Genomic DNA, 27,118 nt, shown 5'->3' with positions numbered 1-27,118 from the left:
GGCAGCTAGATGGTGTAGCAAATAGAGAGAGATTGGGTCTAGAGTCAGTAAGACCCAAGTTCAAATTCAACCTCAAATATTTACTAGCTGTGTGACCCTGGGCAAGTCACTTCACCTCTGTTTACCTTAAATTCTTTATTTGTAAAATGGGAATAGTAATAGCATCTATTTCCCAAGGTTGTCATGAGAATCAAATGTTTGTAAATTGCTTAGCACGAAGTAGGAGTTTAATAAATATTTATTTATTGAAATACAAATGAGGCATATTATCCATTCAATCTCTGTTTGCTTATTTTTTATCCCTATCATGCCACATATTTTGCTGGAGCTAAATAAGGATCAGAATGACAATGCCTGGTGTATATGTAGGTTTGGAGACCTTTAGCAAAACTCCTTGGATCTCCAGTAGTTCTCAGTGAGATGAAGGAAGTAAAGAAAGAAAGAGGAAGGAAGGGAGAAAAGGAAGGAGGGAGGGATGGAAGGAAGAAAGAGAAAGGAAGGAAGGAAGAGAAAGGGAGGAAGGGAGGAAGGAAGGAAGAAAGAAAGGAAGGAAGAAAGTTAGGAAGGAAGGGAGGGAGGGAGGAAGAAAGGAAGGAAAGGAAGAAGAAAGCAAGCTGATTTGTTATATAGAACACACACATCTTCTGAAGACATTAGGTTCCCCCTGCTATGACTCTGATGAAAGTTCCATATTCAGATGGCCAAGCTGTGTGGTTCAGTGAATAGGACTGGATTTGGAATCAGAGGGCCTGCATTCAAATCTAGCTTTGCATCATCTTTGCTATGACGCTTTGGGGAAAAACTACCTTTCCTCTCTGAGCCTGTATTTCCTTATCTGTCTAAGGAGAGGGTTGGACTAGATAACCTCCAGGTTCCCTTCCAGTTCTAACTCTATGGTCTTTTCTCTTTCAGCAGGAAAGCAGCCACCACCTCCTCCTCAAGGAAAAAGCAGGGCAGTTGGAGCTTTGAGCCCTGCTGGTTTTATCTGAAGTGTGTTCTATCTGGATACCACAGGATGTGTCTATGTGATGTATAACAGTGATGTCAAACTAACAGAAGCTAGGGGCCACTAAACTAAGTACAGATTTCTGCCAGCCGCATATTGACTTAGAAAACCACAAACGAACATTATCTATGTTTTACTGTATTTTACTTATTTTTTAAATACTTCCCAATTACATTTTACTGTGGTTTGGCCTGTACTCAGTAAGTTGATTGGCTGTTGTCCTTCATTCTCGAAGAGAACCAAAATGACAACACTATGCTAGTGTGTCTGTGTGTCCGACTGTGCCTGATCAGACCAATATGAGCTCAGAATGTTCTACGGCAGGTCGGGCACAAATAGTCCGTGTGAACATTTGGAGTGGATTCTCTAATCTGCGTATCTTGCATTTCTGTTGAGCTGTTTCAATTCTGCTTGGCTCATAAAGCACAACACCTTCTCTGATGAGGGTGCGCCATGCTGGGTGATCCTGTAGCAGTGTCTCCCACATTACACAAAGTTCTTAAGAGAAACTTTGAGAGTGGCCTTGTATTGCTTCTTCTGACCACCATGTGAACGTTTGCGCTGTGTGAGTTCTCCATAAAATAGTCTTTTTGGCAAGCATACATTTTACATTTGAACAACATAGCCCATTGGAGTTGCACTCTCTGAAGCAGAGCTTGAATGCTTGGCATTTTAGTTCAAGAAAGGACCTCCATATCTTGTATCATATCCTGCCAGGTGATCTTCAGAATCTTCCTAAGATAATTCAAATGGAAGTGATTCAGTTTCCTGGCATGGTGCTGGTCTACTGTCCAGGTTTCACATACAACAATGAAGTCAGCACAACGGCTCTGTAGACCTTCAGTTTGGTAGTCAGTCTAATACCTCTTCTCTCCCATACTTTCCTTTAGAGCCTCCCAAACACTGAGCTAGCTCTGGCAATGTGTGCGTCAATCTCATTATTAATGTGGACATCCCTAGAAAGCAGACTGAAAAGGAAAGTGAACTTATCCACAGCATTCAAAACTTCTCCATTTGCTGTAACCAATGGTTCCACATATGAATGTGGTGGTGGCCGATAGAGCACCTGTGTTCTCTTGGTATTAATTGTTAGGCCAAAAGCAGCACGTGCAGCAGAGAATCGATCCACACTTTGTTGCATCTCAGCTGCAGAGGCTGCATTGAGTGCACAATCATTTGCAAACAGAAAATCATGCACCAACACTCCCTCCACTTTGGTCTTGGCTTGTAGACTCTTTACCATCAGTGCGGCAGCTGACTTTGATGCTGTGTTCACCTTCACTGAAGGCATTTGACAACATGGCTGAAAACATCATTCTGAAAAGCATGAGAGCAAGCACACAGCCTTGTTTCACTCCATTGGTGACTGGAAAAGCAAGACAGCATTGTCTATTATCCAGAACTCAGGCAAGCATGGTGTCATGAAATTGATGTATCAAATCAATGACTGTATCAAAGGTCTTGGTCAGATCTATAAATGTGTACAGACCTCTGTTCTGCTCTTGGCATTTCTCCTGGAGTTGTCAGGCAGCCAATACCATATTGATGATTCCTCAGCCTTTTCTGAAGCCACACTTGGCTCCCACCTTGATGAACCCTGATGAAGTCAAAGAAAAATTTTATGAAGACTTGGAGATCCTTATCATCAATGTGCCAAAAGAATTAAGTTGGGAACAGTTTGTTACTAACTTGGAGGAAAAGTTGAGCCTACACACAGTTGGCAACAATGGAGCATCTTCCAGGTGAAGGATCAGCCTATTAAGGAGGACTCTGGCAAGAATCTTGCCAGCAATGACTAAGACCCCTGCCCCCTCCCTGTAATTGTCACAGGACAATCTATTTCCTTTACTTTTATAGAGATGGATAATGGAGGTATCCCTGAACTCCTGAAGGGATAACTTCTCCCCATAAACCCAGAAAATTTCAGTCAACTTTTCCATGAGCAATGGACCCTCCCCCCCCAACCTCATAAACCTCAGCTGGAATAGAATCAGCACCAGGAGCTTTGCCACGCAAAAGGAGCCTAATGGCATTCAAAACCTCTTTTTCAGTTGGAACTTCAACTAGGGAGGGGTTGACTTCAACCTGAGGTAAATGGTCAGTGGCTTCAGCATTGATTGATGATGGTCTGTTCAGAACATGGTGGAAGTGTTCAGCCCATCTCTGCAGGATCACGTCCTTATCACTAATCAATGTGGCTCCACCAGCACTGAGTAGTTGAGATATACCATAGGTCATAAATAGGCTTCAAGGCATCATAAAAGTGCTTTGAATTGTTATTATCAGCATAAAACTGAATTTCATCTGCCTTCTCACTAAGCCAAGAATCTTGCATCTCTCTAAGCTTCACTTGTACTTTACTTTTGATGGAGTTAAATGATGCCTTCTTAGAGATGGAAGAACTACCCTGCTGGTAAACCCTGTGGAGTTCTTGTTTTTCATTTAGCAGCTTCTAAATTTCCCCAGCCTTTCTGTCAAACCAGTCTTTATGTTTACAAGTGTTCTGACCCAGATGAGCAAATGCAGTGCTATATACTGAATCCCTGAAAGCTACCCGTTCCTTTTCTGCTCCATTGTTGCCAACTGTGTGTAGGCTCAACTTTTCCTCCCAGTTAGTAACAAACGGTTCCCAACTCAACTCTTTTGGTACACTGATGATAAGGATCTCCAAGTCCTCACAGAATTTTTCTTTGACTTCATCAGAGTTTGTCACGGTGGGAGCATAGGCACTGATGATGGTGGCATGACATTTTCCTGCAAGTGGCAATTACAAAATAGGCATTACAAGCTTGTTGACTAGATTAGTTTTGATTGCAAAACCTACACCAGCTTCATGGAACTCCCCTTTATTATGGCCACTACAGAAAAATGTGTACCCAGCTCAGACTTCAATAAGCTGACCTTCATTTGCCAGCCTTATTTCAAGGCTGCTACTTGGATGTGATACCTGCTGAGTTCTCTTGCAACAAGACTTGTTTGTCTTTCAGGTCTATTGGATTTTGTGTTGTTTATAAGTATATGCACATTCCATGTTCTGATGATGAGTGGATTCCTTTTTGCAGAAATTTTTATACATTTTTTTGTGTTTCGACCATGGGGTGGGATCCCTGCCCGCCACGATAATTAGGCCAGGGCAGGGTAAGCAGACATTTTTTAGGGCACATTTTCTAGCCCCTTTCTCCCACCAGGAGGTGAGCAGTGTGATCCTTAAAAGGCTGCTCAGACACCCAGGGGGCTGCTGAATCCCACTGCTGCTTCCAGTGCAAAGATGACCTTATGGCCTAGGCCACCTGTGCACAGGATTGTGACTACAACTCCCAGTGTATCCACACCTGTAACTTGCCTGTAGCCACAGGACTTTGAGATAGATAAGATGGTAAAATGGTACAGGTGATGTCTTTTGTTTCGTGCATACATTGGATTTAAGTGAGGCAGAGCTGCATGAAGTCATCAGCCTCACTCTCTCTTCCAGAGTCGTCACAGTCCTGAGGCAGGCCAGACTCAAGACGACCCATGATGGCTTGAGATGCAATGGATGACCTTGGCATCTTCGATGTCTAACCAAGCTCTAAGCGCTCCACAGCGCCTGCTTCAGCTGCCTTAGTGGCCATTGGAACAGACTGTTCTCATCCACCCATTGTACCAGGGGAAGGTTCACATGCTTGGGGTAGACATCTCCCTAACTCACAGATAAGTTTGAGACCCCTCGGTTACCCCTCAACTTGGTTTACCCTGTCTGCCAAAATGGTTTACTGGGATATGGCCGATGCGCATGCCACAGCTTCTTGGAGCCACAAGTGAGAGTTGGGTGGAACACATGGACACCAAAGGTAGAAAGCAGCCCTGAAAAGGGCTCCTGCAGCCATCACACTAGAGGTATTTGTCTTTCCTGAACACGTCCTACATCTCACTCAGTAAGTATTGCTGGCAGCAATGTCCCTCCTGCTCCCCACCCTCACCCCTCACAAGTTTGACACTTCAGATACGGGCAGTGCAGGGAGATAGGGGTTACTATAGGCAGGGAACCTAGCGTTGTTTGGTTTTTTTTAATATTCTTTTTTAAGACAAAATTTTTCTTTTTCACAAAGTGGAGAATTAAGAACACTAAACAGGGAATCATAAGACTTAGGTCCTGATCCCAGCTCAGCTATTAAGTCATAATATGACCCTTTATCTCTATGGACTTGAGGTTTTAATGTGTAAAATGGTGGGGGTCAGACTAGCTGATCTCCAGGTCCCTCTCAGCTCTAACAGTCTATGACTCTATAAAAAACCATAAGGCCACTTCTCCTGTAATGCTTTGGCTCCAAGGCACCAGTAGAACAAGGACAAACAAGTCCTTCCACTAAAGAGAGCAACACTTCTCACAGAGGCTTAAGTAGCATTTTTTTTTAACCTAGGTCAAAAAGAGTCTGGGGAAGGAGGGGTTTGGGAGAAAAGAGAGAGACACACAGAGACAGAGACAGAAAAACAGAGTTAGTGATGCCAAGACATGGAGAGCAATAGAAAGGGACAGATAGAGACAGACTGGCAAACAGACAAAGATGAGACAGAGACATAGGGAAAGATAGGGACAGATACAGAGACAAAGACTGGTAGACAAATGGACAAAGAGAAAGACAGAGGCAGATATGGACAGAGACAGAAAAGCAGGAAGACAGAGACACAGAGAAAGAAAGGGACATATAAGGACACAGACACTAGAAGACAGAAACAAACAAACAAACAGAAAAAGAACAGAGACAGACACTCTGGAGTCAGACAGCCTGCGTTCAGATTCTGCCTCTGATAGTTACTCTCTGTGACTATGGGAAAATCCCTTTAATTCCTCGGGGCTCAGTTTCCTCATCTATAATTTCCTCATTTTCCTTTCCCTCAATTCCTCTTCTCAGTTCCTCAGTCCTCAATTTCCTATTTCCTCCACCTTATCACCACTGAACTCCACCCCCTCGCCATGCTTCTCTGATTGGAAGGTAGGGACATGAACTCCAAACCTCCATTCAACGGGAGAGCTCAGCTCAGAAATCTATTTCTCACCTTGCTGCACTATTTGGGGACTTCTTCTCTGACTGACTCCACCATACCCCCCCATTTGGTCACCTTTTCCTCCTCCCCCTTTTCAGTTTCTTTTTGTGTTTTGTCTTCCTCTTTTCGATTATAAACTTCTTTGAGGGCAAGAACTGTCTTTCTCTTTTCATAATTGTATCTCCAGCCCTTAGCACAGTGCCTGGCACATAGTAGGAGTAAAAGAAATGTTTATTGACTGACTGACTGAAATGAGGTCTTTTCCAGCTCTAAATCTCTGATGGAATGAAGGTCCAACCCCTCCCAGAACAGAAGCTGGACTGCTCTCCTGACCTCATTCCTCCCTATGGGGAGGCCTCCAGGAGGGATGGTTACAGCGGTGGGTCTCTAGTCAGTGAGAGCTGCTTCTCTCCATAAGGGGTGTTGCCTCAGGAGAAAGCACTAATCTCTAATCCAGAGAGGAGGCAGTGGCTGGTCTGGAGAAGGAGCGGGGAGGTTTGTGCGTATGGGGGGGGGGAGAGGAGTGGGACAATGCACCAAGTACCAGGCACTGTATCCCCAAAGGGAAAAAGGACAAATCCCACGTTTTCACCTAAGACAAAGACCTAGTTGCCCCACCTCCTCATTTTTTCTCCTGCCTAATTCTTTAATCTGGTGTGAAATGAGAAACCAAATAAATATTTTCTTCTCTTCCAGTGATATAACCAAATTTGTTTAAATGATGTCCAAAGAGAAAAAGAGAAAAATAATTCCATAGAGACTAGGTTGAATTGCTATCTCATCAATAAGAGTGGCCATACTGGTATGGTTCTAGGTGGTGCAGTGGATAGAGTGCCAGGCCTGGAGTCAGGAAGGCTCATTTTCCTGAGTTCAAATCTAGCCTCAGACACTTAGTAGCTATGTGACCCTAAGTAAGTCACCTAACCCTGTTTGCCTCAGTTTCCTCATCTGTCAAATGAGTTGGAGAAGCAGATGGCAAACCATTCCAGTATCTCTGCCAAGAAAACCCCAAAAGAAATCACAAGGAGTCAGATTCAAACAACTGACAAGAAAAGAGATTCTTAATCTCCTATCAGTTTTACTTACTGATTGAGTGGCCTGATGAGGCACGGGCCACTGTAGCCTATGTGAAAAATTATTTACTGAATACTTCACCAAAGATAGGGGATTCATAGAACTAGGAGTAATAATAATAATAATATCTAGCATTTATGTAATGCATTTTGATTTACAAAGCATTTTACAAACATTATCTCATTTGATTCTCACCTGGGAAGTAGGTGCTATTATTATCTCCATTTTACAAATGAAGAAACTGAGACAGGCAGAAATTACAGGACTTGCCCCACTGGCACACAGCTAGTAAGTTTCTGGGGCTGGATTTGAACTCAGGTCTTCCTGACTCCAAGTCTACACCATCACTGAAACCACTCACATAAATATTCATGCATTCTGGGTAAATAGAAAGCAACATGCCTAACAACATCAATAGTGTTCCCCTGAGAAGCTGTGATAGCCAATGTTGATCCTGAGAAGAGATGAGAAATTGAATGATCCTGCTTTAGTGGAGAAGTGGGGAATAATGAGTATGGAATGCTGCATATACAGTCTGAAGCAGCTATTGGGGAGAAGGGATGTGTGTCTATCTGTCTGTGTCTGTGTCTGTATGTCTGTGTCTCTGTGTCTATGATATAAAAGAGGCAATTTTTTTTACATGGACTAAAATATAGTGGAAACTATAGACTTTGAGGAGACAAGATGTTTTACTCCCAGATCCATAGTTGTTTATATGCATTTGGCCTCATCCCTTTAGCCACCTTCTAGGTTTCTCCATTTGTGAAATGCAGATTAAAAATCAGTTCTAGGCACCAAATAAACTGAAGTGCTTTGGATAGAAGCAGCTATTTCCAATAAAACAATATGGATAAAACAGGACCATCGCAATTGTTTGATCTTGAATTCATAATTCATCACTCTAAGGGTGAGAAAGAGGAGGAGGAAGAGGAGCTAGGTGTGGTATCTAGGTCCTCTTGGAGAGAGGGCTGTGGTTTTTATTACTCAGTGGTACAATGAAGTCAAGTGGAAAAATGGTATTTGCCCGATAATAAAACATCTATTGTTCACAGTCCTGGAAACATATTAATGAATAAAACAGAGGATGCTCATGCTCTTATTTCAAGCTGTGTAAAACAGTTGTTTGTATAATAAGGACAAGGTGTCATTTTCCATTTGTGATTGTAAATGGGTACTGCAAATTCGCTCTCCAAAGAAAAAGCAATACACCCCTTCTCTTTCCAGCCCTACTCCCGTGAGGCCTTTGAAGTTGCCTGGAGTTAGGACCTCTACAAAGTACTGATCTCAGGCCCTTCTTCGGAGATGTGTGTGACTCTGGATCTGAAACATTACATACACTGTTAGACTGGGTTGATCTGTTGGTTAATTTTGTTTGTTTTTTTTTCTTTTTTTATTGTTTCTTTGAAGGGATGGACTACTTGGTAGGGGATGAGAGTGGGAAATGAAGGTGATATGAAAACAAAAGATAGCAATAAAAATTAAAACTAAAATTTAAAAGCATTGATCTCTATCTGTCAAATCCAGGATCAGTGTTTTCAAATTCAGTCAACAAGCATTTATTGAAGACCCACTGTGTGCTTGGTATAGTGCTAGGCACTGAGGTTATAAAGACAAAAATGAAATAGTCCCTAACCCTAAGGAGACCTGCATACATTTCTGATGGTCCTACCTTGCTTTTGTTGTGGCTCTCCCTGCTCCCTCTCCTATTTATACCAGAGTAACATCACATTGACACACATGAGCAAAAAGTGAGCTGTTCCCAGTTCATAAGCTTCCCAAGGGCAGAATTATTCTTTTATTTGTACAGACTGAGACCACCTTCCATGGCCTTAGAGATCATCTATTCCAGCCCAACCTTCTTTACAGAGAAGGAAACAGAGACCCTGGGAAACAAGTGATTTGTCCATAATCACAAACTAATCAGGATGGTAGGATCATGGATTAAAGCAGGAGAAAATCTTGGAGGTCATTTAATCCAACCCCCTCAGCTTACAGAGGAAGAAACTAAGAACTCAGAAAGCTAAAGCGATCTAAAGACGCAGGCTGTAAGTAGGTTACACAACCAGTTAGGATCATATCACTGTCCCCCAGCTTACCAAGGGTTCTAGCAAATCTTAAAGCTTCACAAAGATCAGCTGTTAGGCTCTCTGGTGCCTCTCAGAGAGACTCAGGAAGACCATAAAGAGACCCAAAAAGACCACAAAGATTATAAAGTGGCACAGAGGATAGAGCACTTGACTTGCAGTCAGAAAGACCTGAGTTCAAATTGGAACCCAGACAGGAAGAGTGTGTGTGTGTGTGTGTGTGTGTGTGTGTGTGTGTGTGTGTGTCCCAGGGTGGGACACTTAACTTCTATTTGCCTTAGTTCCTCATCTGTAAAATAGGGATAACAATAGCATCTACCTCCCAGGGTTGTTTTGAAGATCATGTGAGATAATATTTTTAAAACACTTTGTTAACATTAAAGCACTACATAAATGCTAGTTATTATTACAAATTATACACAAGTTGCTGATCTGCATCATTGGAAAGAGTTTCTGTGCTGGGAGTTCCTCATATTGATGAAATCGCAGATATACCACAAATATAGATTTATATAATGTTATATTTTATTATATTATAATGCAGTATTAATATATTTACATAATATATCAGTGTATGTTATTAATATCATTGCTATATATTAATATGTGATCGATATTTTGTGAGATCCTAATAACATATCATTTATATAAATATATGTATATATAAATTTCATATATGTGATTTACAGAATTCAAATGAGCTAGAAGGAAGAATTTTCTGTCAGTTAAAGATGCCTAAAGAAGGTTTCCCAATCACTATCAGTGAATATCGTTAAAATGAGTCTTTAGCTGCTTGAGATGTTTTAGATAGGATGCTACCTAGAGTCAGGGGACCAAAGTGGGAAGATTTCTCAAGGTCCTCTTCAGCTTGAGTATTTCATGTTTGGCATCTTTAGAGACTGTTTACCTCCAAGCTACAAAATGGCTCCAGAGGACATCTGCAAGAACTTGGCCAACAATACGTTGACAATGAAGCAACAAACAAATGGCTGAGTCATGAGGATGTCTTTGTAGACACAGGAGGGATCTACATGGATAATTCGGGATCAGGTCATTTCCACATGAAATTACAGAAGGAGTAACCTTAAGGAGCCCAGACTTAGCCACCCAGGTAGATGATGCAAGGAAACGGTAGAAATTGTGCAACAGATCACTGCATGATGTAAAAATTTGACACCTAACACATACCTAGTAAGACATGGCTTGGTGGTCAAAAAAAGAACCCATTATCTCCTCCCCCCCTCCTCCCCCATATAACATAGCCCTCTTCCAAACTTCCATGCTTTTGCTGAAGGCCCCACCCATTCTTCCTTTCAGGACCTTTGTGTTACCCTCATTCTCACTCACCCCCCCATATCCAATCAGATCCCAAATCTCACCATTTCTACCTTCCCATCTCTTTCATCTGATCTCTACGCATACAGCTATCACCTTAGTTCAGGCCCTTATCACCTCTTATCTAGATAATTGTAATAGCCTTCTAACTAAACTCCATGCATTGAGGCTCTCTCAACTTCAGTATATTTTATATATCATGTATACTGAATATATAATGTTACATATTATATATGTTGTTCTTGTTCAGTCATTTCAGACTTTTCAGGACCCCATTAGGGGTTTTCTTGCCAAAGATACTGGAGTAATTTGCTATTTCCTTCTCTAGCTCATTTTACAGATGAGGAAACTGAGGCAAACAGGGTTAAGTGACTTGCCTAGAGTCACACAGCTAGTAAGTATTTGAGGCCTAATTTGAACTCAGGAAAATGAGTCTTCCTGACTTCAGGCCCAGCAGTCTATCCACTGTGCCACTTGGTTGCCATACTGAATATAATATATACTATAAATGTTATATATAATACACTGAATATGTGTTACATATATACTGACTATATGCTATATCATAGAATTTAGATATGGAAGAGTATCCAATTACTTCATTTTTTCAGATGAGAAAATAAAGGCCCAGAGTGCAATAATTTGTTTCACTTAGCAGAGTAAGGATTTAAAGCCAGGTCCTCTAACTCTGAATCCATTGATCTTACAATGCCTCAGAAATAATTCATTCACCTCCTCTTTCCATGATTTGTCTCCTGGAGTCACTACTGAGCTTCCAGTGCCACAGGGCCACTTCCCCCTCCTCCCCTGGGAACTATTATCTTAATGGAAACAGATTAGGCTAGAGTTAGCATGCATTGTTACAGCATTATTATTTGAAATACAACTTTGACTAAGTTTTTTTGTTTGTTTGTTTTGAGGAGAGGGGAAGGAGGAGTTAACTTGGGAGAGCTAAGTCTATGGTTTACAGGGCTTTTGCAGAGATCCATAGGCTCTAGGGTAAATCACTAAACTTCCCTGTGCCTCAGTTTCCCCATCTGAAAAATGGGGGGGTAGTTGCCCTTCCAGCTACAAATCTATGATCCTAAGTCATTTCTCTGATCTCTAGGTCTTAGGAGGGAGACTGGGGGCTGTAGGGGAGTGGGGAAGGGGATTGGGCGAAAGGTCTGACCTTGTTACTCCCTATCTCTAGAAACTTCAATGTCCTATTGCTTCAAGGATAAAATACAAATTCCTTTGCCTCATATTTAAAGTCCCTCACAATCTGGCTCCAGCCTCTCCTTCCAGGCTATTTACTCCTTCTTACTGCTCCAGCCCTCCTAACCTCCTTTTGTGTACCTTTGCACATGCCTGTCCATCATGGCTTTCACTCCTCACTTAAGCCTCTTAGAATCCCCCTAGCTCTTCTCAGGCTCAGTTCAAATACCACCTCCTTCAAGGGGCCTTTCTTTTCTTTTTTTTTTTAACAGTATTTTTTCAATTATGTGTAAAGACAATTTTTAGCACTCGTTTTTACAAGACTTTGAGTTCCAAAATTTTCTCCCTCTCTTCCCCTCTTCCTAAAAAGGTGAGAAATTTGATATAGGTCATATATGTGCAGACATGTAAAATATATTTCCATATTAGTCACAGTTGTGAAAGAAGAAACAGACTGAAAGGAAGGAACCACCAAAAAAATAGAGTAAGTGAAAATAGTGCGCTTCTATCTGCATTCAGGCTCCAGGGTTCTTTCTCTGGATGTGGACAGCATTTCCCCCCAGAAGTCTTTTGTAATTGTCTTGGACCACTGTATTGCTGAGAAGAGCTAAGTTATTCATAGTTGATCTCCATACAATGTTGCTGTTACTGCATACAAAGTTTTCCTGGTTCTGCTCATTTCACTTTGCACCAGTTCATACAAGTCTGCTCGTCATTTCTTATTGCAAGATAGTATTCCATTACATTCATATACCACAACTTGTTAAGCCATTCCCCAGTTGATGGGCATCCCCTCAATTTCCAATTCTTGGCCATCACAAAAAGAGCTGCTATAAATATTTTTCTACATGTGGGTCTTTTTTCCCTTTTTTATGATCTCTAGCGATAGGTGATCAAAAAGGTATGCACAGTTTTATAGCCCTTTGCACATAGTTCCAAATTGCTCTCTAGAATGGTTGGATCAGTTCACAACTCCACCAACAATGCTAATGCATGTGCTTCCTACATCCTCTCCAATATTTATCCTTTTCCTTTTCTGTCATATTCGCCAATCTGACAGGTGTTAGGTGGTACCTCAGACTTGTTTTAATTTGCATTTCTCTAATCAATAGTGATTTAGAGCATTTCTTCATACGACTATAACTTAAATTTCTTCATGTGAAAGCTGCCTGCTGTTCATATCCTTTGACCATTTATCAATTGGGTAATGTATTATATTTCAAGAGGACTTTACTCCACCAGGATCATTCCAGCCTTCTTCCCCTTCCCCCCCCACTTCATATTCATCCTGTATGTATCTTTGAGCATGTTCTGTCTTCCTAGCTGGGCAGTAATAAACTCCTAGAGGGCAGGGATAAATAAAACAATTATTGCTGCCCCCAAAGTAAAATTGGGAAGCTAAGGGTTTTACCAACCTTCTACAGGAAACCTTTCCCAACCCCTCTTAATTGTAGTTCCTTCTCTCTTAATTACTTTCCATTTATCCTGTATATAGCTTACTTCGGATTTGCTTATTGTCTCCCCCATTAGACCGTTAGCTCCTTGAGGGCAGAGACTGTGTTTTGCCTCTTTTGCCCTAACAGTAAGCACAGTGACACACAGCAGGCACTTAATAAATGCAGTTACACAAAGAAAGGTAAGAGGGTTGGGGGCAGGGAGGAGGGGGGGAAGGGGTGAGAATGACTAGTTGTAGGGTATGTTGCAGAAGAAATTTTTTTGAGTTTGGGTTGAACTCTTTGGCCGCTGAGTCCCTTTCAGCTCTGAAATTCTAGGCCTTTACAACTTTTTTGACTTTATATCTCCAGTGCACACCACAAGGCCTGGCCTTCTATGTGCCAGGAAATGTGTGTGTGCTAGGCAATGAGAATTCAGAGAAAGTCACCAACGAGGTGCCTGCCCTCAGGAAGCTCACATTCTAATGGGGAGGGGGGGCCAACATGCTAAAAGTTGTCACACACACGTTATACAGTTTAAATGGAAGAAACTCACCGACAAGGCACTGGGGATGGGAATGGGTAGTAACCCGGATGGAGAAGTGGGATCATATCTTCAATTCGGGGCTAGGAATCGCGAAGAGCTGAGTTCAAATCTCACTTTAGATACATAGTAGGTGTATCACCGACCCAGAGTGAGTCACAAAACCTCTGAGCTTCAGCTTCCTCATCTAGAAGATGAGGTGGGTGGACTACATGGCCTCTAAATCCTAGATCCTACGAACTGCTCTCAAACCCCGCGAAGGACCCCGCACGCCCTCCTAATAACTATCACCGTTGGGGGAGGGGCGGGAGGCGGAGTGGGGCGGGGCCGGAGGGAGGCGGGGACCTTGATTGGCCCCGCTCGATCATCTTCGCGCTCCGCTGAGGCTGCCTGCCCGCCGCTAACGGCTCGGCGCTCCGCGGCCGGTGTGACGGCTCCGGCCTGTGCTTAGAGGCCCGCGATCACCATGTCTACCGCCATGAACTTCGGGACCAAGAGTTTCCAGCCCCGGCCCCCAGACAAGGGCAGCTTCCCGCTGGACCATTTCGGTGAGCAGCGGCCCTTGTGGCCAGCTGCCGCCGGCGAGGGGAGCGGGTGTGGTGGGGGAAGGAGGGATCTGTGGAGCTAGAGGGGGGCTTCTGGGGGTCTGGCGGGGAGGGGGCGTGAGGAGCCCTTCCCTCGGGCCCAGCCTCTGCTCCCCTCCCGCTCCCTCTCGCCCTGTCCCCCTCCCCCACTCCTATCTCCTCCCTCTTCTCTTCACCCTTTCCCCCGCCCCTCTTTTTGTCTCGTTCCCTCCTCCCCTGTCCCGTCTCCTCTTTCCCCCTCCCCCCCGTGTCTCTGTCCCCTCTCCGTTGCCTCCCCTGTCCCCCTCCCCTCTTCCTCTTCCCCCCTCTTCCTCTTCCCCCCTCCTCCCCCCGTACGTCCCCAGTGTCTCTGACCCCCTCCCCGTTGCCTCCCTCCTCTCTCCCTTTTCCCTCTGTCCCCCTCCTCTTCTTTCTTCTCTCCTCGCCCTCTCCCCCGGTTCTCGTCTCTCATCTCCTTCTTGCCTCTTCTCTCCCCTCTTTTCTCCTTCCCTGTCCCCTTGCCCCTTTCCTCTTCTTTCCTCTCACCCTGGCTCCCTCTCCTCTCCATCCCTCCCTCCTCTTTTTCCCTTCCTTCATTCCCCTGAATCCCATACCCTCCCCTGTACCCCCTCCTCCTTTCTCCTCTTCTCCCTCCTCTTTCTCCTATTCCCCTCCACTGTACCCTTTTCCATTCTTCCTCTTCTCTCTCTTTCTTTCTATTCCTCTTTCTCCTCTCCTACCCACCTCTCTCTCCCTTCCCCCTTCCTCTTCCCTCCTTTCTCCTACTTTTCAAAACTTCCCTGCCTTCTCTTCTGACCTCCCTCTCCCCATCCGTGTACATTCTCCCTTCCACCTCCTATTTCTTCCCTTCCTTTTTCCTCTTCTTTGCTCTCCCCTCTTCTTTTCACTTACTTTTTCCTGTCCCCTTTTCTCTCCTTTTGTTCCCTCTATTCTCTTGGTCCCCTTTTCCCTTCCCCTCTCTTTCCTTCTACTTTTTTCCTACCTCTCCCTTTCCCACTCCCTCCTGTCCTTTTACTTCTTCTGTCCTTCTGGCCCTTCCTTCCTCCTTTTCTTCTCCTTCTGACCTCCCTCTCCCCATTTCCCCTCTCTCCACCCACATCATCTTCCCTTTTTTTCCTCTCCCCTTCCGATCCTGAATGCCCCCAAGCCTTCCTGGCAAGAGGTGTCCCCTTGAAGGCTAAACTACTGCTTAACTAGTACCTCACCCCACCCATCTCTTTGAGGATGCTTCTTTATGCATTTGAGAAGAAAAAAAAAGTCTCTGATAGAAACTGGGCCTGTTCTGTTCCCTTTCCCTTATCCACTTCAATATAATTCACCCATGCGATGTGGGTGAGATCGTTGGATTTGGGATGAGAAGCCCTAGATTCATATCCAAGTCTTGTCACTTTCTCTGTGACCTTGAGCAGGTTACCTAACACCTCTATACCTCTGTCCTCTTTTAATGAGGAGATTCAACTAGAGGGTCTCTTCATCCCTCTTAAATCTGTGATTCACCTCATTCCCCAAAGAGGACAGTGGGAACAGCTCCTGAGACCTACTGAAGGAATGGATGTCTGGAGGGTGCAGTCTTTTTTAGCTGTATTCCAGCTGGGGCTGGGGAACACAAAAATACCAACCCCCAGCTGGTGCTGGAGCCTGGTCCTGTTGAGAGGCCAACCCTATACCACCCAGCATGCTTCTTCAGGGAGTGAAGTGGTTTACATCCTGTTTAATTTTCAGCTAGATCTTTGGCCATTGTTATCTTGCCTTAATTTTGTTTCTTACCCATTCCCAAAGGTTGATTGGCTTAAAATGAACAGGTGATTGGAAGATACTCCACCCAAGGAGAGTGTAAGAAAAATATTTAGGCTTTCTTCCCCCTTAACCCAGTGAAGAGTAGTTACAATTTAATTCCCTGATTCTTTTTATACCCTTTTTTCCCCCCACATCCAGTTTTTGATGTTAAGTGCATTGGAACAGTATATCCCAAACTCTTTTGTCTGGAGAACACTTTCGGATTCACAGTATGTTAACAAAACCCATAAACATCTTCAGGAGTCCTTAGATAGATAAGGGGAAGTTGAAAAAATCTTGGATTAAAATAAGTTTCACTTATTCTATCTTAATGATGGTGGAAGAAAATGTTATAATAAGTAATTTTCACACAAACAATTTTATATTTAATGTTTTAGGGAAATGTCACCCATGTCACTAAGCTCCTGGAATCCCATTGCTACACAAGCCAGAGTTCCACAGTTTACAGATGCTGCTTTAGAAGATTATGGATAAGATGCAATCAGTGAATCTTTTGACAACACACTTTATGAACTTGTGTAATTATGTAAGGAGAAAAATAGAGGGTGTTCAAAAGTCTTAATACACTAAGACTTTAGGGGTGCCCTGTATAGCAAATATTTATGATAGGTTGTTAATGTTTTTGTGATTTTACCAAAATTTCAGCTTTAAGATAGACAGGGATTATCTTCCATTTTAAAGGCAACATTCTTTCCTTAGATAATAGATTTTTAACATAATTAGGAAGGTAGACATCTGTCCTTGTCATCAAGATACCATGGTGACATATATCATGGTGCAAATATATACATACACCATACTTTAAATATCTGCGGAAGACTTTTCCTCTAAACAGAAAAGGGAAAATACACACTGTCTGCAGTTCCTTTAAAAAGAACTTTGTTCATTTTATTACCTCATAGTTAGGCCAAAAATATAGGGGGGAAAAACAGGTTTAAAAAGCCTGACCCTTAGTTTTCTAAATCTTGGTGTTAGAAGTGCTATGCTTTAAAATGGTGTATAGCTGGAAAGTGTTTGTTGAAGGAAAGAATAAATTGAACAGGAATTTGATTTAATGAGCCTACTTGAATGAGTAATGCAGACTAACAAAAAAATTTTTTTTAACTACTAAATCCATCCTAGAAAAACAGCCAAACTTCCCTTCAAGAAATACTTTGAAACTTTAATACTTACGTGGAACTCTGATTTGGGTCCTCCAGCTATGTAGATAGTAGTCCATTCCTCCTGAACCATCTCTTGTCCTTTGTCCTGCTGTATATACATACTCATGGGACAGAAATATGAATTCAACACAAAGAGGACCTTAAGAACAGCTAATGTAATGAATGTATATAAGGTCTTTAAAAATGGATTTTTAGCATTTTCAGCAAGTATTTTGAGAATACAGGTAGTAAAATAATTATTCATTATTTAGAGCATTGGCAGAAATGGATAAATTTTTTTACTCAAGAGTCTCTTAGGTTGAATTAGGAAAGAATTTGCATAAACTAGTACAAACTTAATACTTAGAGATTTTTTTCAAGTTCTTCAAGATTAAATTTAATAAAAATAGAATAGGAAAATCAAATTTATGAAATCCTTGTTTATTGAACAGTTATCAGAAATTTTTGTATGAGTATTTTGTTTTAAGAATATGAATATTTTAATAAATATGTTACCATGAATTTATAAATCAGATAATTCAAATATGTACTAAGTCTTAGTATTTAATGAAACTTGCTGTGAATCATTTTATAATGCAAACAGCCTCCACTCTATCAGGAGTTTTCCATATTGGTTTCTTTAAAGTAGGGACATGCCTCTCTTTTCATTTTGGCATTGCTTCATTTTGTGATATTTACTCCTTTTTTTGTGAATAGTCTTTACAAATGACTATGTGTCATAATTGCCCAGAATACATACCATATCTTTGTACAGACTTTTACTCATTTTTATGTTGACGGAATTCTGGGATTTCTTGCCCAGAAATGGTAATTATATTAGGAGAGTTGAGTTCTTTGGAGAAATGTCATACATGTAATTATTTTTGCTAATTGTAAAAAATTACAATTCATAGGACAATGGCTTTGAATGAAAAATGAAGTCTTCCACTATACTTAGTATAAGCTTTAAAAATGTTACCAAAATATACATGTTTGTGACTAGAGTTCTAATTTGAGTATCCAATAATGGGTGGGTATGAATAGAATTTTAATCTTAGCAAATACATTGTAAGTAATTTTTTTCATCATTATGTATATTTATTCCTGGGGGAAATTTTTCACAAGGGATAATTTCATTTTGTAGTGACAGGTTTTCATTTTTTAAAAGAAGTTTTTTTTATTCTAGGTGAATGTAAAGCTTTTAAAGAAAAATTCTTGAAGTGTCTTCGTGATAATAATTTTGAAAATACTTTGTGCAGAAATGAATCAAAAGAATATTTAGAATGCCGAATGGAGAGGCAAGTACATGTCAACTTTTAACATCTCTGCACTTGGGCATTTTTTTCTGGGAGTTCATTGCTTTAAGCCTAATCCAGGCCTTTGGCATAACCACAGTATTCCACAGCTGTAGAATGGTTTATCCATGAAATTGAGGATTATCGTATTAAATTGTACTAAAGGATACTTAACAATCCTGAGACCATTTTATTGAATGATAGAATTATGTGGGGTTTGGGGTTGCATTCCTTTACTGTGTTTGCTTTCCAAAGTTGGACAGTGCTATTAACTAGTCATTCATGTTTTTAAATTGTACTTTTTTAAAAAAATGCTGACAGCACAGAAAGATTTGAAAATTGTGGGTGCAGAATATCTGTCTTATTCCCAGACGGTAAAAATACACATTCCATTGTTTTGATCTACTGAGAGTTAGGGCTATTTGGTATGTGAAGAAGACAATAGCTTATTTTAAGAGAGATGAAAGATGAGAGATTCTTTCTGTCTTGACCAAAATGCTCTAGAACTTGCTTTGAAAACAAACCTCCCATCCAAAGATGATCCTTAGAGATTTAACTTAAAATAGGAGCTACTTTTAGACTCTCTAAAGTGAGAAAGAAAAGTATATAGCTACTAATTATAATAGCTAGTTTTTAAAAAAAACAACACTCAGTTTTGCTTTTTAACTGAATCTGAGCCCATCATTAGCTGCTTGAGGAATTCAGCCTTCAAACTTGGCTGTCTCTGCCAGTGACAGCTTGATATAAGCCAATCCATTGTAAACCCTATTTTTCGGTTTCCCATAACAAACTCAGAAATTTCCTTTAGGGCTAAAATATATTATAGTTCTCTTCAGGCTCCACACAGAAGTGTTTGAAAGAGATGTCAGCAAAACAGTTTAAGACTTTTAGGTGATGTTAGAAGTTGGAAGACCCTTTAAAATGGTTTTCTTTTTGTACTTTAAACTTTCTGTAGATTTTAGTCCTCAAAATGAACAAAAGAATTTGAATCTGAAAAATTCTGGCTTAATCATGCATTTATAAATAATTAGAAGTATATTAACTGTCATGTAAATAGTCTTAAATTTTGCCACCATTCTTAAAAATAACATTTTTGGTTGAAGCTGCATTCTTTTGTTATTTTTATATACGCACACAACATAGATAAATTTGTAGTATAGACTTTCATTACTACTTAAAAGATTATACTGGATCTCACAGTCATCTGCTTGCCTCTGGAAATAGTACAGAGGGGCCAACCTCTGTCAGTTTGCTTCCTCCTCATTTCCTGAAGTCATTTGCTCTTAGGAATAACCTGAAGTCTACATTGCAAAGATCCATTCCCCCAGTGCAGTGGTAGGTTCACTGCTGTGCTTTTCCATGTTTCCTAGTCGGTGTGGTTTAATGGAAAGAACATTGAACTTGGCATTAGAAGATGTGCACTGTAGCCCAGGCTCTAACCAAGTCACTTCATCTCTCTCATCTGTAATATGGAGATAATATTTGTATCACATATCTCCACAAAGTTGTTATGAGAAAAGCTCTTTGCAAACTGTAAAGTTACTATATGTAAGTGAAACTCATAATAGGTTGGGGGCGGGTGGGGGGTTCCCTCAAGCCAGTCAGTACCTACTAATGGGTGATTAAAGAAAATGCTAGCCAGTTGAGTATTTGTATTTGGCTTACATTCCTGCTTCATTCTTGTCATTTTCAAATGGAAGTTTAAAAATTGTGTAGCTTCTGAAGCACCACAGCAACCAGTTGAAAATTTTTTAGATCAGTTATTTGGTTTTTTTATCCACTTTGTGCTAAGTAGTTTGATTTGTTATCTGTAATCATATGATTTAATTCTCTTTTTTTCCCGCTGGATCGCCTCAATGTTTCATTGAGAACTCATGCCCTGCTACTTTGGGTCAGGGAACTAGGTGTTCCTAACTTTTTATCTTATTGCATACACAGAAACCATGTCATAAAGAAGTTAATTGCAAAGTCCTTTCTCATAGGAGTGATGTTAAAATGAGAGACTGTGTTCCTAACCAAGAATTATAGCTTACATTTACACAGACTCTGATGGATGTTTTACTTACATAGACAGTCTCCGAAGCTAGTATCTGAGTTCTAATCTCCATTTTTGCACACGAGTCTGAGAGACATTATAGTGGCTTGTCTTGGATCACAAAGCTAAGTCCCACAGAGATGAGACTTAGACCCAGGACTTCAGACTACGTTCTATATGTCCACAATTATGAATCTCTGTGATCATTTAAAAGAAAGTTATGCTACAAATTCAGTGGTACAGAAAAGCACCTAACTGAAAGTCAGGAGATCTAAGTTTGAATGCTGACCTGAGTACTTATGAACTGTGTGACTCTGGGCAAGTCATTTCACTTCTGAGAACCTGTTTTCTCATCTGTTAAGTAGGACTGATTATGCTTATACTGCCTTCCTCAAAGTTTTGTTATGAGGAGAGTGCTTTGTATACCTTAAAGCATTACATAAATGTGCATTGTTACTATAAATGTATTAAATACATTAAATATACCAGGGGCTCTGAAGTGCTATCTCTAGATGTAGTTACTCTTCAAAACTTCTAGGATCCGTGATTTCATTGGTATGGGTACTTTCCTATAGAGTTGTTACAGCCAAAAAAAAAATGTATTATTAGTAAGGCCTTCTGAGGTTAGTTGGACTGTCCTTGTACAAAAGACTGTGGCTGAACCGGTACTTAAACCTTAGCACAGGGCCTGGTACATCATAGGCACTTAGTAAATGTTTATTGACTAAATTGGCTGGCTTTTCTAGCTTGGTAGGAATTTTGAATATGGGCAGCTAGGTGGTACAGTGGATAGAGCCCCAGGCCTGGAGTCGGGAGGACTTGAGTTCAAATCTGACCTCAGACACTTCCTTAGGCAAGTCACTTAACCCTATTTGCCTCAGTTTCCTTATCTGTAAAATGAACTGGAGAAGGAAATGGCAAACCACTCCAGTATTTCTGCCAAGAAAACCCCAAATAAGGTCATGAAGAGTCAGACATGACTAAAAAGCAACTCAACAACAAAAATAGATAACTTCAATTTCTTCTTCTGAAAACTGCCTTTCACATCCTTTGAACATTTATCAGTTGGGGAATGCTCTTGTTTTTATAAATTAGACTCAATTCTGAAACATCTTTTAAGTCCAGCTCCTCATCTCTGTTCTCACTACTACCACCTTGTACATCTGCAGTAGCCTTTTTAGAGGTTTTCTCTTCTAACTTTTCCCCCATTCCATGTCATTTTTTCTGGCACCAAAATAATCTTATATAGATTCTGTCATGTCTCTCCTCTGCCCCAGATTTTTAGTGGCTCGTATAATCTGCCAGGTTCAAATTCCTCTGTCTGGTATCAAGGACCTCCACAGGCTGGCACAATCTTCTTCTCCACATCTCTGTGTTATTCTTTTAGTCCAGACTGGAGAACTCCCTTTACCCTCAGACAGAGACGATTCTGTCATTCTGCTGTGTCTTGCTTATGCTGTTCTCTATCCCTGAATGTCTTTTTTTCTTCTTTATCTGTTTAACTTATATTCTTCATCCATTAAAGCCCAATTCATTGCCACTCCAGGCAGCCTTGCCTGATCTCCCCATTTAGTCACAACCTTCTGTGATAGATATCCTATAGCACTTTATCAATTTTCTAAGACACATTTTATTTCAAATTATAACTATCTGTGTGTCTTATCACCTTAGTGAACTGTGTGCTCCCTGAGGCTCAGAGTCAGGAATGCCCTGAGTCCCTTTCCCAGTTATGACACTAACTGTATGACAGTGGCCAAATCACTTATCTCTCTATGCCTTGTCTTCCTCAGCTGTTGTAATTGTAATGCCTGCAGTATCTATCTAACAATGTTGGCTCAAATTAGATAATGTATATAAAGCGCTTTGCCATGTTAAAGTACTGTATAAATGTTAGCTATTTATCATAGTATCTAACCTTCATGTCTTCCCCTGTTGCCTAATAGAGTTCTTAATATTATGAGCTTAGGAAATCTAAATCCAGTGAATTCAGAACTGTACTAAAAAACTTTTTTTTGAAGTCTTCAGTAAGGACTGAAGATGTGAGGATTTGGAAAAGAGTTGTAAATCTAGTCTTCTCATTCACAGTTTTTTTCCATTTGTTTTCAGTCCTGCTCCTAACCCCTCAGTCTCCACCCCAAAATCAGATACAACATGGGGGAGAGGGAACTAATACATATATGGGGGTAGGCCCATCCTTTTCCTTAGTGATGGTAAGGAATATTGTGGACATATTGTATGAATAGGAACCTCAGGATTTTTAGTACCAGCTGCCAAAATCACCTCTTTATGTCTCCTTGTCATCATCCCCTCTTCCCACCCCACCCCAAGCTTCCCTAAACCTCTGCTATGTAGCAGCAACACTGGTCACACAGTGAATGAACTGGTAAAACCCAGGGGAAGGGAAAGAAAAAGCAATTAAAAGGGATTGTAAGACATCTGCATTTAAGCAATTTAATTTTATTTTAGCTTCTACCAATTTAACCTTCATTTAACCTTAGTTTCAGTTTTCTTGTGTCCTTAACAGTGGTGTCAAGAAGTATGGCAGTGATCTTAGGTTTAAAAATCCTTTTGATGATGGGAAGAACTGTATGAATGCTAAAGAATCATAAGATTTCGAGCTGGAAGGCCCATGGAGATCCATCATCTCCTCTAATCCTTTTACAGATGGAGACCTGGGCCTTAGGAGGTAGTAAGGGTCAGCTGATAAGGGGAGCAGAGATTCCAACTAAGAGTTTGCTTCTTCTACTACCTCATGCTGCCTTCAGGTTTTCTTTTAACATTGAATTTGAAGCTAACCAGGCATTCATTGTGTTGAGCAAGCATCTGACACAGATATTTGAATAAATCCTCTTGCTTCTCTAGGCTATTCTTGTAACTTCTTTGAAGAGCCATACAATACAGTAATTTCTGTGTTTGAAGAATTGAGCTACTATTTTTACAGAGTAAATCAGAATTATAAACCAGTCTCCCAAGGTCATAGAATCATAGACTCAGGGCTGGAAGGGACCTCAGAGATCATTAGGCCACAGAGATAAAATTCCTTTCCCAGGTACCACAGCTGGGGTGGCAGAGATGGGGTTTGAACCCAAGGCCTCTGACTCCACATCCAACTTGCTCCACCAACCATCTGTCTCGATTGTTTTTATATTTCCCCTAAAGAACAACAGGGCAGCTGCGTGGCAAAGTGGATAGGATGCAGGCCCTGGAGTCAGGGAGAACTGAATTCAAAGCATCAAAAAGATGCTTATTAGCTGTGTGACCCTGGGCAAGTCACTTAACTATTTGCCTCAGTTTCTTCATCTTTAAAATGAGCTGGAGAAGGAAATGGCAAACCACTCCAGTATCTTTGCCAGGAAAACCCCAAATGGGGTCATGAAGAGTTGGACATGACTGAAACAACTGAACAGCACAAAAAGAATAACGAAGTCACACTTGAGAATCTAGAAACATTCAAAGAAGGCTAGGTAGCTGACTAAAACTACTTGCAAAATCTCTCAATTTGCCAGATTCCTTTAGGTTGAGTAACATGAAAAGGGAGGAAACATGAGTTTTATTTGGCTATAACCCAGCATTCATCATTTATCAGGCCTTAGAAAATTATTTTGAACTACATCCAGCAAATACATACCAATGTAGCACAGTATTAGAAGAGTTTTCAAGATGCCTTTTACAAATCTTTTTTGTTTGTTTCTTAGGCAGCTAATGGCACAAGAATCACTGGAAAAGCTAGGATTTAAAGATCTAATGGATGAAAAATCAGAAGCAAAAAAGAACTTGTAATGGGAAGAAGACAATTGAATTGCTTATTGTAGGAATCCTCTGTAGTGGTACATATTGTACCTTCTTTCTTTAATTGTTCCCACCATCTGTAAGAAATTAATATTTGACCCTGATTGATATTAAAATCTTACTTAGGAAAGGTGCTTTGTTTGAAGGATTCCCTTTTTTCAATATTCATCTTATAATGAAGAGGCAAGAAGAAACCAAAATGATGTTACCATGCACTGCTAATGTCAATCCATGGGTAGAGTGTAATCCTGACATTAAGCAAAGTTAGGGGAAAATGTTTACTTTTATAAGGTAAATTTAACCTTTCAGGGTTATCATTTGGTGAATTATCTCTTTTTAGAGGCTTTCCTAAAAAGTTTATGGGATTTGGGTTTTTTTTTTTGGTTGTTGTTTTGGCCAATATGTGAGCTTTTCTTCATTTTAGTTATAGGCCCTTAATGTGAAATAAGAATGTTATATGTGATTTGATAAAAAAAAATTTGTAAATAGATGGCTTTTCTCTTTTGTAAATGTGTAATTTTTAATAGAGTACAATGAATATTTTTGAGTTAACTAAATGCCTACAAAGTTGTCTATTTGCACAACTGTTATCAAAAAATAAAACTGCTACTCAGCAACAAAATATTTTCTTTACAATTTAGAAATATGTATCTTAAATTTTTTGATAAAATTTAAAAATACAAAAGGAGTGTGAAATATTTTGGCTTCTGATATATTGGTCTCTATGTTTTTCAGGTATTTGCAGATTCCAAGTATGTTTCTAAATAGTTCAGCGTATTGTTTGTCAGCCTTTATAAAGTTGGACAAATAATTTTAAAACTTGTCGTATTTTCACTTCTTGAAAAGCAGAACATCTGGGATTTCATCAACACTGGCTATCTTTTCATTACCCATAAATCATACTGTTTTACTTTTTATAGAAACTTCTGTAAATCTTGGTATTTCAGCATTGCTACATCCAAGTTCTCTGTCAAGAACAAAATGTTATAATAGTGATAATCTTGTCATGTTTTTCCTCACCAACATATATGAGCATACAATATACATGGCAGCATATCCATGGCACTTGATTAATTGCAATATTTTGTGCCATTAATTGATTGATCTACTTCTAGATGTTCTTTCTCTAAGAATGGGGATTTGGGAATAGACTTAGAATTTGAACAGTTTTAGGCTAGATGAAATATCACTTCATCTTTGTTTATTCCTCTACCTTTGGTACATACTGAACCAGTGGTGAAGGGGAAGGGGATTTGCCTCCTCCCTCCTCACCAGGTCAATGAAGCCTTACTGATGGTAAAAGGAGAAGAGAAAAATTCCTCTACCCCTCTCCCACCTCCCTAAACAGAATTCCAGAAGAGTTGCAGGGGAAAAGGTGGAAAAGCAATTCTCTCTGAAGACCTGGGCTCTTCTTCCATAGCTGGCTCTCTTCTCAGCTGGCAGGTGTTAGCCCCAGCAACAGACTCCTTAAAAGGGGGCGTCCTTTCTGCAAAGCTGACTGGCTTCTTAAAACAGAAACAGAAGTTGGCTGATTCTTCAGCCTTCCAATGGCTTTTGACCATACAGTTCTATCCAATGGATAGACACAACGAAGTATAACTTCTTTGCACTTCTCTTTACTATCTGCACAGAGGTTGTTCGGTGTGAATTATTTGAAGTCTTTCACCTTTTAGAAGACACAAAATGGTCCACTCAAAAGCCAAAAGGAGTGCATCCTTTATGAGGTGCAGCCTCAACTACTATAACACTTCGTTTTCCCTTACGTCTGCAATTTGATGAAGTTGAATAGTCGTGATCAGAGATTCCCGGATCACGCACACATTCAGTTCAGTTCAGCCCAGCCATGCGCTGTGCTAAAGTGCTGGGAGTACAAAGAAAAAGAAAAACAGTCCCTTCCCTTAAGGAGCTTGCAATCTAACGGGGGGGGGGGGGGGGGGGGGGGAGAACCGTGCTCTGAAGAAAGCTAGAAGAGATGGGGGAGGATCAGGGGTATCATGTTCCTTGGGATCCAAACCAAGCAAAGCTAGTGATGGAAAATTAGCTGAAAGGTCAAGATCCCTGCCCTCCATAAAGGAAAGTTTTGAGAGAAGTTTGGTACTCTGTCCTCCAAGTCAGAGAGGAGAGAAGGCAGAGAAAGTTGAGGAGGGGCTGAGTGTTAATCAGCATGATGATGAGATTTCAGGTGATCAGCTTATTCTGGGTGGGGCATCTTATTCCCTGGGGTCCAAACCGAGTGCAGTGCTGAAGAAAGTAGAGACTGTATACAAAGTACAATACATAAAATAGAAAATAATGATGGGAGGGGAGAGGAATCAGGAATGGTTTCAAATAGAAGGCGATGCTTGAGTTGATCTTTTTCTAATTTATTTTTAGTTTTCAACATTCACTAACAGAATTTTGAGTTCCAAATTTTCTCCCCTTCTTGTCACTCCCCCAACCCCAAGACGACATGCATTCTGAATACCCCTTCCCCTAATCTGCCCTCCCTTCTATCTCCCCCACCCCTTCTCTTATCCTCTTCCCCTTCTGTTTTCCTGTACGCAGAATAGATTTCTGTACTCCATTGCCTGTATATCTTATTTCCCAGTTGTACGTGAAAATACTTTTTAACATTTGTTTTTAAACTTGGGTTCCAAATTTGCTCCCTCCCTCCCTACCCACCCTCATTGAGAAGGCAAGCATTGAGTTGAACTTTAAAGGAAACTCAGTACCAAGAGAAGGGAAGTGCATTCTAAGCATGGGGGGGATGGCCTGTGAAAAAGTATAGAAATATGGGAG

At 40.8% G+C, this 27,118-nt stretch overlaps 2 protein-coding genes across 2 annotated transcripts in view; one reads left to right on the top strand and one right to left on the bottom strand.

The window, feature by feature from the left end:
- The window catches only part of LOC110202495 (cytochrome P450 2K1-like), a 67,301-nt gene extending 53,299 nt beyond the window's left edge, over window positions 1-14,002 (bottom strand). The window contains exon 1 of the mRNA XM_078152914.1: window positions 13,711-14,002. The gene's annotated coding sequence lies outside the window, so the exon portion shown is untranslated. The remainder of the gene's footprint in view (window positions 1-13,710) is intronic.
- An 80-nt stretch (window positions 14,003-14,082) lies between these two features.
- On the top strand, window positions 14,083-25,159 carry COX19 (cytochrome c oxidase assembly factor COX19). Its single transcript, XM_078152916.1, has 3 exons — window positions 14,083-14,246; window positions 18,408-18,523; window positions 24,251-25,159. Exons 1-3 carry the CDS (start codon window positions 14,165-14,167, stop codon window positions 24,329-24,331), a joined length of 279 nt encoding a protein of 92 aa, XP_078009042.1. The 5' UTR covers window positions 14,083-14,164; the 3' UTR covers window positions 24,332-25,159.
- Window positions 25,160-27,118: the final 1,959 nt, after the last annotated feature.

This window comes from Phascolarctos cinereus, unplaced genomic scaffold, assembly GCF_003287225.1.
Source record: "Phascolarctos cinereus isolate Bilbo 61053 unplaced genomic scaffold, phaCin_HiC Scaffold_4;HRSCAF=312, whole genome shotgun sequence".
Classification (NCBI taxonomy): Eukaryota; Metazoa; Chordata; class Mammalia; order Diprotodontia; family Phascolarctidae; genus Phascolarctos; species Phascolarctos cinereus.
The sequence above is the reverse complement of the archived record's forward strand: the minus strand, read 5'-3'. Positions and strand labels throughout refer to the sequence as shown.

Excerpts from the sequence above, each read along its gene's own strand:
- COX19 (XM_078152916.1), top strand. The coding sequence starts at position 14,165 with ATGTCTACCGCCATGAACTTCGGGACCAAGAGTTTCCAGCCCCGGCCC. Across the intron at positions 14,247-18,407 it reads CTTCCCGCTGGACCATTTCG|GTGAATGTAAAGCTTTTAAA; the intron begins GTGAGCAGCGGC and ends TTTTTATTCTAG. Across the intron at positions 18,524-24,250 it reads AATGCCGAATGGAGAGGCAA|CTAATGGCACAAGAATCACT; the intron begins GTACATGTCAAC and ends TTTCTTAGGCAG.